General features: G+C 35.0%; 1 protein-coding gene across 1 annotated transcript; it reads left to right on the plus strand.

Annotated features, from left to right (window-relative positions):
* Positions 1–2,856: 2,856 nt before the first annotated feature.
* Positions 2,857–4,461, plus strand: LOC145087524 (sm-like protein LSM36B). The gene is made up of 3 exons (XM_079025492.1): positions 2,857–3,132; positions 4,074–4,187; positions 4,292–4,461. The coding sequence occupies exons 1-3, from the start codon at positions 3,006–3,008 to the stop codon at positions 4,336–4,338; spliced, it is 288 nt and encodes a 95-aa protein (XP_078881618.1). The 5' UTR covers positions 2,857–3,005; the 3' UTR covers positions 4,339–4,461.
* Positions 4,462–15,347: the final 10,886 nt, after the last annotated feature.

Below are 15,347 nucleotides of genomic sequence, written 5' to 3' on the forward strand. Positions count from 1 at the left end.
TACGATTTCACTTGTCTTTATTTTTTAGAAAACAACTTCTAATTTTACATACATTTTTATAGTAATATTCGATTATTAATTGAATTTTGAGTCTTTTTTTTTTTTCTTTCCAACAACAAAATCAATAAATTTTTTAGACCAAATTGAAGTTGTAATGTGCGTTTGGGTTGTGTTACTTGTAATCTTTGGAATTTGGAATTGGAGTGGTTTTTAATCTTTATTGTACTTGGTTATATTAGGATTTGAAATAGACTCGATTACAAAATGGTTGTGGCAGTCTAAGAATTGCATCCCTCTTCATCAATCTCTTTTTTCTTTTTTACTTAGAGTCCTCTAGTTTGGATTTTATTGGTGTGATGGTTTTTGTGGTTGAATATCCTGATTTGCAATTATTAAACTAATCTTTTCTATTTCTTATATACCTTTTTAAAAGATTTGTTCTGAAAAAATGAAATGGCCTCACCCCTCCCTCCGGGAGGGAGAGTATATATAGTCGTGTCATAAACAGGCGGCTAATCGACGTCTAGATGATTAGAGGCCATTCACCTGGTAGGATTTGTGGTAATCAGACAATCTCAAAGTTGGTAAAAAATTGGGTGAAAATCGATCCAGTGCTAAAAAATCAGTCTAAGCAATCAAAGTTAAAGTCAGTCTAGGCATTTAGATAGAAATTGGTTAAAGTCGGTCAAATTTGGGCAAAACAATAGAATAATAATTTTTTCATATTAATTATTTACTTATTTTCTTAGGATATTAGCTATATTTGTTTTATTAGTAGATTTATTTATAATTTAGGGTCTCCGATTAATCTTCGCTTATACTAATTTGTCTGTAGACAACAATTGACTGACAATAGTCGACCAAATGATTAATGTCTAACGATTTTTACAACCTTGACATATAATAAATGAAAAATCTATCTTTTTTCTTTTGTATATGCTCTATTTAAATATTAAAATATCATATTTGTCCAACTTAATTTCTAAATATTACATTACCTTTCAGAATATAAGATTTATCCAAATAATTGTTTTTAAACATTTATAATCATTATAAACATTATTTTTATCACTCGATTGTCATACATCTTTCATAAATCTACGTTTCAAATATCATCTATGTTTTTTATAAACTTTTAAAATATCATATTTACCTAAATTATTATTTAAATAATTTTTAACAAGATAAAATATAAATAACTAAATAATTAATTCCGAAATCTTATATTTTTTCATCGTTAAGGCTTGAAAAATGTTTAGATCAAAATCTTTCTTTATTCTCAATGTTGCATCACATGGTAAATGAACCGATTTTTTATGTGCCAAAATGCTTTTATTCTAGCAAACTTGATAATATCTAAACATGATTATAATCATTTTGTACACTTGTAAGGCCCTTAACTTGCCACACTCACACTGTTATGTATAGTAAATGGTATGACTCTTTCATGAAGATGTAGTTATCGAGTATGACAAGTTAAAGGCCTTCTTGTCACATCACTATCAATAATATAATAAGCGATTATCAAACTCAATTGAGATGGATAAACGTAAAATATCATCATTCAAAATATAATAGTTTGATAGTTTCTATTAAGTGGTGACAAGAAAAGACAGAGAAATGGATAACGCTATTTTTGATAGTGATATGAGTCTGTGAGACGAAAGTGGTGGAACTACCAATCGTGATTTGTTTCCATGTCAAGAAATATCCTCACCACAATCTCTTCTCATCGTGTGACCTCCAATCTCGTATCGACATCTACATCTGTTGGAAATGGTGTTTAAGGTCATTAACTGTTTTGATAATATTTATAATAATAACAGAGTCCTTTTGTGTTGACCTTATGACCCAAATAGCATAAGGAAATGAAGTTTAATAATGTTTTACTTTATTAAGGAGTTAATAAATTTATTAAAAATTATTTTGGTAAATTAATTAAAAGATGTTGAATATTAATTAATCATAAAGATTAATCGAAATATTCCAGAAACTTCCACAAGCCTTGATATGTACGTTTTTGAGCATCCTTGGATAATGATAGAGCTGGTTTGATCAGATAAGGATAAACTCTAGAGTTTCTATTTATTTGAGATTTCAATAGTTAACTAATGATCTAGCGATGGAACCTTCTACGAAATTGCTCGTTTCGAAAGCTTGAATCACCAACAAAGTAATATCAGATTAGTAGTTGTTCTGCCTTTATACGATCTTTATTGATTGACCTTCTCATATCAATTTTGTTTAAACCAACATTATTATGAAACAAAAGTAGTGCTTAACGAGATAATGCAACAAATGAATTAGCATTGTTGGTTTCATCATCAGATGAAGATGAATCGTTTGCATAACTTTCCAGTACTATTTTTTAAATGTTTGAATTCATTTTCTAGAAAAACTGGAGAAAACAAATGAATTTGAAAAATGTAAGCGAAAATAGAATGAAATAGAGATAGAATGTAATAGAAATAAAATAATGAGGGATAGTTTATACATATATAAATTAATTTTTTTTTGTGATTGCTAACCAGTCGAAGGTGGAAGAAGACATTAAATACAATAACACACAACTGCCTGAGCATGAATCTGTGAAACTGATTTTCGCTCGGTATGATCACTCCCGGCGGTACCACGGTATCGCCAACTCAAATAAGACCGCCCCGAGCCACTTTGACCTCCATAAGGACAAAAAGTCATACAAAATATTCAAAACTGGACCACCAATGCACCCTATATTTTTTTGGACTAAAACAATAGTATTTTTTTTTTTTTTTTTGCGATCATAGGACCATTTTCGCAATTTTTTTCTATGTTAATCTTTTAAAATAAACAATCGCAAGCACCCTTCGTAAAGCACAACGTTTCCTCCTACACCCCTTCCAACTCTCGCTCTCTTCAAAACCCTAAAATCTGCTCACTGTTCGGCCATCAATCCCACCCTCGTTTTTTTCTCGTCTACCGGAACTCCATTGATTTCAAGTCGCACCGAGTTGATCAATACAATCATGAGTGGAACAGGAGCCGTAGCGGGAGAGAAAGGGTCATCAACAACCAAAACCCCAGCCGATTTTCTCAAATCCATTCGGGGTAGACCTGTTGTCGTCAAATTAAATTCTGGCGTCGATTATCGCGGTTCGTCTTCTTCTTTATTCTTATTCGTCAATTATTTGTGTCCTTTCGTGCTGCTGTTTAATGTTTATGCTCGACATCTGATAGTGTTTTCCGAAATTGTGATGGTGAACCCCAAAATGAAGAGTCCTCCTTTTGCACAAATCCCTGTTTAAGGCCGCTTAAACAGTTAAATTTATGCTTAGGTGTTAAGGAACCCCTAGTACTTTGAGTAATTGCAGCTGCATAATCAGCTTCCTAGGCTTGATCCGCCACCACTTAGGGTAGCAACTAATTGTTGACTGGAGTGTAATAAGAAACAATGATGATTAATCGACTGTTCTCAACTTGTGTTTATCAATCTTCTTCTCACATCTGTGATATTGTTTCTTAAAAATGTGTTAAGTTCCCAGATGGAATAAGAAAAACGAAACTGAGAATTTGGACAATTAAGATGGAATAAGAAAAATGTGTTTAGTTCCCAGATTGGAATAGAATGAACCATTCCTCAAGGAATGTCATCCCTTACATTTGGTTGATTTTCATTACATGGTGAAGGGGTGTTTTTTTCTCACTCTCTCATGGAATGGAATGCTAAATTACAGTGTAACCAACTCTTGTAATTGTAATCTTCAATGACACCACTCAAAGATTTTCAAAACTCAATCTAATTATTTTTTTTATTTCTTAAACCTACTAGTTAATTTAGATCTCTTATTTGAAGATGAAAATAAAGCTTTACATATGTGTTTGTTTGTGCTTCAATTTATTGAAGAGGATCAAGAAGATATGTAAATGGTGACACATTGTCTCATAGAGAAAAGAAAGAAACATGAAAACTTGCTAAGTAGTTGTGACTTGTATAAGAATGGAATAATAAGTTGAAACTTTAACAACAATAAAAAAGTAATTGAAATTCGTATGGTGAAAGTGATGATAATCAGTTGATTAATGAATGTGCACAGGTATCTTGGCATGTTTGGATGGATACATGAACATAGCAATGGAGCAAACTGAAGAATATGTTAATGGACAACTCAAGAACAAATATGGTGATGCCTTTATTCGAGGAAACAATGGTAACTTAATTACTAACTTAACTTCATCATCATAAATAATTTCACATTTCACCATATGACATTATGACTCATGTTTTTGTTTTTTTATTTTTAATGAATTGCAGTTCTTTATATCAGTACATCCAAGAGAACCCTTGCAGAAGGTGCCTAGTCCAATTGCTTTGCATTGCTACAACTTTTATTATTGTTAATGTCACAAAGTTTGGTGAAAAATATTGAATGTAATATCCAACAATTGCTTCTTAGGAAAAAACTGAAACCAGATTTTCTCTTATTATTATTATTATTATTATTATTATTATTATTATTATTATTCTGAAATATGAATGAACAAAAGTATGTTAAGCTGTGGAACTAAAAATGATATATTTGTGTATAAACAAAAGTCAATTGATAATTAAACGATGCAAGAAATATCATTGTGCTTCAATTTATTTGTGAATCGTATCATCCATTCATTACTTTTCATGTATAACAAACTTTAAGTATATAAATGTAGTTAAGTTAAAAATTAAGAATACAGTCAATATCACTTGTGCAACTTCATGGGGAAATATGTTTCCAAAATATCAGTCATTTTGTCACAATCAAAATAATTTTCAAAAATTATCTTTTCATGAATGCATGTAGATTTACATATAGTATATAAGGTACACAAACACCATTGATACGATTTAAATAGTAAAAATCATCTTTATTCATATAAGGGACATGTATTCGGTACCTACTCACCTCAAAAACTTGACATCCCGCTCCTTTTTACATTATACTTCATCTTAGTTGACGCCTATTGATTATAATCAAATGGTTACAAAAATGACCAAAATATCCCTAACTTATATCCTCATTTTGTACTTCAAACCATTATTATAGTTCTTCGTGGAAGTTTTAGAGGGAAAATAGAGGTCAAACGCTATGAAAATTATTATGAATCTGGCTAAACCGATGTAGCCAAATATGGTGATATATAGTGGTTATCCATAAATGAGCCTCAATAAGGCTCTATTTTATAGGAGATGATGTGGCTCACAACGTCGTTGAAGGCACCGAGAATATTCATAACAAGACATTTGACAATATTGTTCATACTCTAACTCTAAGTTTACTTGATAAAAAGGGACACAGATACTTTATTTAAGGTGGGCCAATCAAAGTTAGCAAATGATCTCTTATGATGACGAAGGGAAATCTAAATGTAACCAGTCTTTATATATTGAGCTTATTTTGGGTATTTATGATGTTGAATTTTCATTTATGTCGTATTCTGATATTACCAAGTTACAACATACGAGACGTGGTCCCAACTCCCATGAAACACATAAAAATAGTGGAAGCTTCATACTCTATTAGACGTTGCATTTTCATTTATGTCGTATTCTTCTTGTGTAAAATTGGTAAAATTATAATTATATATCGTTTTAAAATGTTTCGGTTGTTGGAAACCGAATTATTAAAACCGATCCAACCGAAATGTAATTGTATTGGATCGGATCAGATTTGATTTTTGTTTTGACTATTCGGATTCATATGTTTTGAAAACCGAAATCAATTTAGATTATCTTGATTGGATTAGATTAAACCGATCCATCCAAAGGAACACCCCTACATGAAATTTGTAGCCATAAAAAGTTAAATGTAAATAATTAAAATCAATAAGTTAACAATTCATGTAAATATTAAGGGCGTGTTCGGTAAAATTAGCTGGTAGTGCCGTAGCGGGTAACGTTTTGTTAAACGCTACATGAAATAACATTTGAATTTGGAGCGTTTTATTTAAACTAAACGCTAGAAGCTTGTAGTGCCGAACTGGACTTTCTGTTCAAAACGGAGCGTTTGAGAACGCTAGAACCTAGAAGCTCTCAAACGCTCCGTGCCGAACACACCTTAAGAGTTTTTTTTGATAAACAGTGACACATTGGTTTTTTACTTTTACATTTTCTGTTGTTGCTTTTAAAATTTTTTGTTTTTCATTTTACAATTTAATTAAATGTAAATAACATATCTTGTTATTTATGTAGTTATAAAATATTTCAATATTGATAATGACTTGAAGATATTAATTAATAATATATTTTTAATAATATAATTTGTAAAAGTTTTTTGAACGCCGATGATATATATATAAAAGAAAAGGACACTAACAAGATGATGAACAAATTACAACACTATGAAACTGGTGGATAAGAATATCTTCAACAATATGTATAAATTTAAATATACATATTACACAAGTATAAACTAAAAATTGTATATTAAAATGATAATAAGATAACTATTGATACAGACAAATCAAGCACTCCCAACATCATCATTGCTTATATCATTTGATGATTAAGAAACAAAAGGTTTTCAAGATACTTACAACGCAAAACTCACTACAAAAACCCTAATCTACTCTCCAGATTTATCACTCATCCTAATCTATATCTATCATACAAACACATCTAACATTCGTATATACAAAGATCTGAGTACAAACCCTAATCTAAACAGATGAGAAAATGAGAGAGATAACGTGAGAGAAAACCCTAACAATTTGATCTGATCTGATCTGAAAAAAATGACTGAATGAACGAATTCCTTCACCCTCTCTCTAACTTTATACCTCGGTTTACGAATATGAACCGGATCCGGATATAACTTGACCCGTGAATAGATCCACATGCTTCAACGTGTAATTTCCTTTCACAATCCAATACAACTTATATTTAACACAATTTCCCCTTATTTCACAATGTATTATAATTAGCTCCTGAAAGAAAAAATAATAAACATGAGATTGTATTTTTAAAATATTTATTATTTTCAACATCCCCCTCAATCAAAATGTTTATTATTTTTCTTTTCTGAAAATATCTATAAGACCCATCTTGTTTGACAAAAAAACTATATTGTTTAATACTTAAAGATTTAATAAGAATATCAACATTTTGATCAGAAGAATTTATTTTTACCAATTTTAACACTCCATTAGAAATTTTTTCTCTAACAAAATGGAGATCAATTTCAAAATGCTTTGTCCTTTCATGAAAAACATAATTAAGAGCTAACTTAATTGTTGAGTCATTATCACAAAAAAATGACACATGAATAATATCTTTAATATCCAATTGAAATAATACTTTTAAAATCCAAATTATTTCACATGTAATAGAACCAAGAGCTCTATACTCTGATTTAGTATAAGATCTAGAAACAGTAGACTATTTCTTACTCTTCCATGAAATCAAAGAATTATTAAAATACACCATATAGCCTTTTACAAACTTTCTAGTGACTTTCTAGTAGTCAGGCACTTAGCCCAATCTGCATCAACAAACCCTTTAAGCTCAAAACAATTTGATTTAGTTAATGTAACTCCTTTTCCAGGACTATTTTTCAAATACCTCAATAGTCTAAAAACAACTTTCAAATGAGACTTTCTGGGTTTGTGCATAAACTGACTAAGGAACTGAACAACATATGATATATCAGGTCTTCATGGCATCAACGTTTGGGACATATGGCTTTTGATGTTATTTCTCATTTAAACAAGATTGGTTGTTTAGTTGTTTTTTTAGTTTTACGAAAACTTGTACTTTGTTCTTCATGTCAACTTTCCAAAAAACATCGTTTACCTTTTGTTTTGAATAATAAACATGCCTTGAAAGTTCTTAGACTTAGTACACTGTGATTTATGGGGACCAACATCGATTACCTCACTAGAAGGTTATCATTTCTATGCCATTTTTTTGATGATTTTTAGTGGTTTGTGTGGTTCTACCGCATGCAGGCAAAATCTCAGTTTCTAGATGTGCTGATATTCGTTTTGTTCAAACTCAATTTTCTTACAAGTCGAAGGTTTTCCAAAGTTACGGAGGTACAAAATTTATAAACCATTAAGTCAAGAAATTATTTTTAGAAAAATGGCACACATCATCCACTGTCATGTCCTTATTCACCTTAACATAACAGTCAGGTCGAACGTAAGCATCGTCATGTTACCGAAACCAAATTAGCTATGTTATTTGATACCAATCTGTCACACCCCAAACCAGAATGGCGGAAACATTCGGGGGTGGATGACTTCACGTAGTACCATAACAATTGAATATTGTAAAGAAAGTAACACAACCATCATATATATAATAAAAACGTACATTGTTGCGTTATACATGATTCCAAAAGAATATTACAATATGATGATGTAAAATGTTTAATAATAAACGCCCTTAGCGTTCCTTCTTCAAAAGATGGTAGTTACCTGTATTACTGATTCCATGAGAAATACAAGTGGTTTCGAAAAAGTGTCAACAATAAAGTTGGTGAGTTCATAAGTGTTTTGTATTGAAAAGAATGTCCTTATGGAAGAAAATCGATGAACGTGGTTTTCAGAAAATCCAATATTTTCCATATATAGTTTGAAAAGTTCCCAAAGTTGGAAGGCGTTAGTATCTTTCGTAATTGAATGATAAAGATAAGTTTGTACTCAAAATAATGTAAATATTGAATGCATGTATGAATCTCGTAAATCAAGCTTGTTTTTATACTTTTGTGTGAGTCTTATAATCATACTATTGACACAGACTGCCTGTAACAACATTCTTCAGGTGTTGTAGTGTTATGACATTTGTCACCCCAGACCTGCCGGTCTAACTATAGCTAACAGTTTAGGTGCGGGGTTGTAAATCCCGTATAGATCTATACACAAGTATCACGCTCTCCCTCAAAGAGATTATGGCTTATAATACAGGACTTGAAATGCATACATAAGAGTACGTTGAAGTTTGAATATCTCACATCACTTAGTATAAATAGATTTACGATAAGAAAGTCTTTATTTCACTTTAGATGAAAGTGTTTCGTTTTTCAAGATGTATACGTAAGAATGTATGAATAACTCGCAAACTATACCCATTATAGTTTTTCAGAAAGTATGTTCCATTTGGTGAAAATAACTTGGTGATATACTAAACTTTATACGTAAAGATAGTTATTGCATTTAAGTGTATATAAAAACGATACGTTTTCTTGCATTATACTTGTATTCCTCCCCCTAAAACATGAAAAGACTTGAAAAGTAGGGGTATGAACTCACTTGTTCGGTTTGAAGAGAGTGGGACTAGAGTCGAGCAGAACTTCAACCGCAGAAAGCTGCGTCTTCGAGCTTCTCGGGGATCTCGGTAGCGTAGAACCTTCGTCGGGGGCTCGGGTGCGGAAATCGAGGGTGTCGGGATGGCCTCTGGTGCTTGCAAGTGTGTGAGAGTAAGTGTGGGTTTGAGAAATGTGTGCTAAAATCCGGAGCTTATGCCTTCTATTTATAGGGCTGAAATTGCGAGTACGCTGGGCGTACGCGTTACGCTGGGCGTAACTTTGCGTCATGGCTTACGACTCGAGTCTAGCTAGGCGTAGAGCTGCAGCCGATGGGACTCGACCCTGCACCTGAGTATGCTGGGCGTACTCCTGAATTACGCTGGGCGTAATCCTGACTTCTATCTTCTAAATTCCGTAACTTTCGCGTATGAGTTTCGTTTTTCGCGTTCTTTATATCCACGCGGAGGTGAGATTATGCTCTACAACTTTCATTTAGACTCCGTCAGCTAGTTTTGACTTTATTTTTAATGCTATGTTTTTAATAGGCCGGGACTGCTAAAGTCCGTTAAAAATTCATAGTTTCTTTATCTGACGTCGGTTTTCGTTTGTCTTTTTATCATCTTACTCATATTGTGGAGACCTTCAACTTTCGTTTAGGTTGCCTTAGCTAAATATCGCTTGGTCTTCAATTCGAGTTTTTAGCCCTCTACTACTGTTACGAAACTTAGAAATTCGTAACTTCTTCATACGAGGTCCAATTTGGGCGATCTTTTTATGTATGTTTACAGTTTAACGAACTCTACAAATTTTGTTTAGGTACTTAAGGCTTAAATACATTTTATTGGAATTTCACTTTTTACGTTAAATAGTGTTTTACCAGGTGTGTCGTAAATATTTGAGTGGTTATAGTTTCTTCAATATAACCCGGTTTCGAATGTTCTTTATGTTTTTGGAAACCTTGGCACGATATCTAACATTTGATGCATCCCAATTTAGATATTTTGAACACTCTATTTTTGAGGTTAATTTCGTTGATTGCAAATAATTTTCGTTGTATTTGACTTTTGAGTGTTACATTGCTTTTGGAAAAATATAGGGTTGTCACATCATCCCCCCGTTAGAGGAATTTCGTACCGAAATTTAATCTAAGATTGAGTTTACAGGTTAGGGAAGAGATACGGGTACTTTTGTTTCATCTGATCCTCGCGTTCCCAGGTGTATCCAGGTCCTCGCTTGGCGTTCCAGCAGACCTTTACAGTAGGTATGCGGCTTTGTTTAGTCCTTTTAATTTCCCGATCCATGATCTCTACTGGTTCTTCTACGAATTGGAGATTCTCATTTATTGCAATTTCGTCCAGAGGGATGACAAGGGTCTCATCGGACAAGCACTTCGTTAGGTTTGATACGTGAAAGGTAGAGTGTACGTTGTGGAGTTCCTGAGGTAATCGAAGTTTGTAAGCCACCAGATTGATCCTGGCAAGGATCTCGAATGGTCCAATGTATCTTGGGTTCAGTTTTCCACGCTTTCCGAAACGTATTAAACCTTTCCAGGGCGAGACTTTTAGTAGGACACGGTCTCCAACCTGGAATTCCAAGGGTTTCCGTCTTTTATCCGCATAAGTCTTTTGTCTTTCTCTTGATGCTTTCAGTCGTTCCCAGATCTGAACAATCTTCTCCGTAGTTTCCCTTATGATTTCTGGCCCAGTGAGCATGTTGTCTGTTGCTTGTCCTTTTGCTAGTTGTGTGTCCCCCACTTCAGCCCAGCACATAGGTAATCTGCATTTACGGCCGTAGAGGGCTTTAAACGGGGCAACCTTGATGCTAGTGTGGTAGCTATTGTTGTACGAGAACTCGACCAAGGGTAGACGGGTGTCCCATGCTTTGCCAAAATCGATTACGCAAGATCTCAACATATCCTCTAGGGTTTGTATGGTTCTCTCACTCTGGCCGTCAGTTTGTGGGTGATAAGCAGTACTCATGTCTAGTCTTGTTCCTAGAGACTTTTGCAGCGACTGCCAGAACCTTGAGGTGAATCTACTCTCTCGGTCCGAGATAATGGATATGGGCACACCATGCAGCCGTACGATCTCTTTGAGATATGTTCTAGTTAGTTTCTCCAATTTATCCGTTTCTTTGATTGGTAGGAAGTGCGCTGATTTAGTTAACCTGTCGACGATTACCCAGATGGTGTCGAGTCCGCTTGCTGTCTTTGGGTAATTTGGTTATGAAATCCATGGTTATCCGCTCCCACTTTCATTCGGGTATTTCTGGTTGTTGCAACAATCCCGAGGGCTTTTGGTATTTCACCTTGACTTTGGCGCACGTCAGACATTTGCTCACGTAGTGTTTTACCAGGTGTTCTTATTATGTACGTTTATAGTTTAACGAACTCTACAACTTTTGTTTAGATACTTAAGGCTAAAATACATTTTATTGGAATTTCACTTTTTACATTAAATAGTGTTTTGCCAGGTGTGTCGTAAATATTTGAGTGGTTATAGTTTCTTCAATATAACCCGGTTTCGAATGTTCTTTATGTTTTTGGAAACCTTGGCACGATATCTAACATTTGATGCATCCCAATTTAGATATTTTGAACACTCTATTTTTGAGGTTAATTTCGTTGATTCCAAATAGTTTTCGTTGTATTTGACTTTTGAGTGTTACATTGCTTTTGGAAAAATATAGGGTTGTCACAAAATGTTCCAACAACTCGATGGATAGATGCTTTCTCTTCCGCTGTCCATATTATAAACCATTTGCCCAGTCTGGTGCTGCAAAATAAATCACCTTTTGAGCTATTATATCACTCTATACCTATTTACAAAAATTTCAAGGTTTTTGGGTGTCGTGTTTTTCCTTATTTGCGGCCTTATACTTCTCATAAGCTTGAACCTAGAATTAATGAATGTGTTTTCTTTGGATACATTTCTCAATACAAAGGTTACAAGTGTCTCGATCCAATTACAAATCGGGTTTATATCACCCGTCATGCACGCTTTGATGAATCGGTTTTTCCCTTTTCTAGAAAAAACATCTCCTGTTGATCTCTCTGTCCTAAAACAGGTAACCTACACCTATGGGACTTCATCACTACCTCTAAGTGACCTGTATCCTACTCCCTCGCAACCTAACATACCACCTATCATGAAGCCATATTCTACGTGCCTCTTACCAAACCATCAACCTACTCCTCTTAAACTAGTGGACAACCCCATTCAGCCTTCCGTTGTTTCCTCACCAAACAACCCCACTGTCCTACATCAAACCCATCTTCAGTAAACTACAGGTTCAACTCATTTAACTCCTACATATCCTTCTTAGCATCCCATGGTCACTCGTAGTCGGGCTGGTATAGTTAAACCCCACCATTTATTTAATGTGCTCTTAATCACTCAAGGTGGTTTGCACTTGGCTTTGTTTGCAGAAACTAATCCTGAAGGGTTCAAAACAACTTTAATTTCAAGCACCAACATTGGAAAGATACAATCCAATAGGAGATTTTAGCCCTTCATCAAAACAATACATGGACTCTCGTTCCTTATCCCAAATCATCGAATGTAATGGGGTCCAAATGGGTATTTCGCATGAAATATGACTCCGATGGTTCAATTGATCGTTATAAGGGGTGTCTTGTTGCTCAAGGTTATACCTAAATTCTAGGGTTTGATTTTCGCACACTTTCAGTCCTATGATTAAAGCATCCATGGTTTGATTAGTCTTATTTATTGCCGTTACAAATCGTTGGCATATTCACCAACTTGACGTAAAAAAATGCCTTTATAAATGGTCATTTATTAGAGATTGTGTTTATGGAGCAGCTTACAGGATTTATTGACTCTACTCACCCTGATTATGTTTTCCGGCTCAACAAAGCTCTATACGGTCTTAAACAAGCCCCGAGGGCTTGGTTTCAACGACTAAGTCTTTTTCTCTTACAACAAGGATTTCATTGCAGTCAAGATGACACATCCTTGTTTGTTTTTACCAAGGCTCATGCATCTTATATTTGCTCGTATATTTTGATGACATTATTCTAAAAGGCAATCATGAGTCATCAATATGTTGTTTCATTGATCGTCTTCACCGTGAATTTGCCACTAAAGATATTGGCCAATTTTTTAGATATTTTCTAGGTCTTCAAGTCCACTACACTTCAGATGGTTTATTTTTAAATCAAACCAAGTATGAACACAATATTCTTTCGTGCTTCACTATTGGATGCCAAACCTATGGTGACTCCTTTTGCCACAAACAATGTTTTCTTAAGTTCGGGAACTCATTATTCAGATCCTACTCATTATCGCTCCTTGGTTGGTGTACTTCAGTATCTTACCATCACCAAACCTGACTTGTCATATGCCGTTAATCAGACAAGTCAATTTCTTCACTCGCCGACTGTTCAACATTTCCAAATGGTTAAATGAATCCTCATATATGTAGAGGGTACTATTTCTCACGGTCTTCACTTTTCCTATCCTACAAAGACAACCTTAGTAGGCTATTCTGATGCTGATTGGGCCCGCTGCATAGAGACACGATGCTCCACTTATGGTTACTCTATCTTCTTTGGTGGTAATCTTGTCTCCTGGAGTTCAAAGACGTAACCTACAGTGTCTCGTTCTAGCTGCGAGTCTGAATATCGGGCCATGACTAACACAATTGCTGAGCATATTTGGATCACACATATTTTACGGGATCTTAATGTGTAACGACCCAATTTTCACGTCCAAAAATTTCGTTTTAAAAACATTACTTTTAGAGAATATTAAAAGTTAAAACATTGTCTAAAAGCCAATTCATACATTCCATCAAAATATCAGAGTACAAATCCCAGTGAAGCTCGTAAATGCGGAAACTGGAGAGTGTGTGTGTGACGTGCCGCTACCGCGCCGGCTCCTTTCCCCTAGCTGAGGAGGTACCTGAAACCAAAACCGAAACTGTAAGCACAAAGCTTAGTGAGTTCCCCCATAATACCACATACCATGCAACATATAACAACCACGGTTCAGCTAGGAGTTACGGGCCTTGCCCACACTCGGGAAGATACGGGCCCTGCCCATACTTCGCTAGCCGGGAGATACGGGCCTCGCCCACACTTGTGAAGATACGGGCCCTGCCCACACTTCGCTATCTGGGAGATACGGGCCTAGCCCACACTCCAACCTCGGAGAGTTACGGGCCCTGCCCACACTCAACCGCTAACCCATAACATACAAGTATCATGCAGACAACAAGTATAAGCAATTCTATCATATTAACACATATATCATACTTGACTAAACCCAGAGATACGGGCTCGGCCCACACTCTAGTACTAGCATCTCGTCTACACGGGTCGGCCTTGGTGTCTTAGACCCGTTCCTACTAGAAAGGAAACTCACCTCGAAATAGCTGCTGGTCTGTGTGGGAATTGATCACCTACTACTACTGCTGCTGCTCCGGAAACCCTCCGACTGCAATTCCCACGACATACTTAATCAAACACTGCTCACTGACCTTTGGGTAAAATGACCATTTTAACCCTGACCTTACCCTAAGTCAAAGTCAGAGTCAACTTTCAGTTGACCTCGACTCGCCGAGTTGGCTTTCCAACTCGCCGAGTCCCTACGCAAACGACTGCCCTGAATCCTGGTCCTACTCGTCGAGTTAGGTGACGACTCGACGGGTTCACCTTCTTAACCAATATTCAAGTCCTTCATCCTACTCGCCGAGTTGTATGAACTGTTGGATAAGGTGTCTAAGTCCATAACTATTTCGGGCTTGTACTTGACCCGACCCGGCATGGTCCATTTGGGTTGCATGGCACCATGCAATTGGATAGACTAAATGAGAGAAATAACACTTGGAGATTATTAATATATTATAAGTTCTAATATATTAATAATATTATTTAATTAGTTGATCAAAGAATTAATTTGGAATTAATTAAGTGATCAAAGGATAACTAATTAAATATATGGGTTGGTTATGTAAATCATCCATATCTTGTATAGTGGGCTAAAAGGCTCCATGGATTATCAAGTTGGGTTCTACCCATAGGATACTCCATGGATGCTCCATGGGAGTTACAAACCCATGGGTCAT

The sequence above is a fragment of the Lactuca serriola genome, chromosome 2, assembly GCF_051521515.1.
Source record: "Lactuca serriola cultivar US96UC23 chromosome 2, Lser_US96UC23_V15, whole genome shotgun sequence".
Classification (NCBI taxonomy): Eukaryota; Viridiplantae; Streptophyta; class Magnoliopsida; order Asterales; family Asteraceae; genus Lactuca; species Lactuca serriola.

What these genes read in the sequence shown, in the direction of transcription:
- LOC145087524 (XM_079025492.1), top strand. Translation starts at nt 3,006, where the DNA reads ATGAGTGGAACAGGAGCCGTAGCGGGAGAGAAAGGGTCATCAACAACC. An exon ending in TTCTGGCGTCGATTATCGCG is followed by an intron (nt 3,133 to 4,073) that starts GTTCGTCTTCTT and finishes GAATGTGCACAG; the next exon opens with GTATCTTGGCATGTTTGGAT. An exon ending in CTTTATTCGAGGAAACAATG is followed by an intron (nt 4,188 to 4,291) that starts GTAACTTAATTA and finishes AATGAATTGCAG; the next exon opens with TTCTTTATATCAGTACATCC.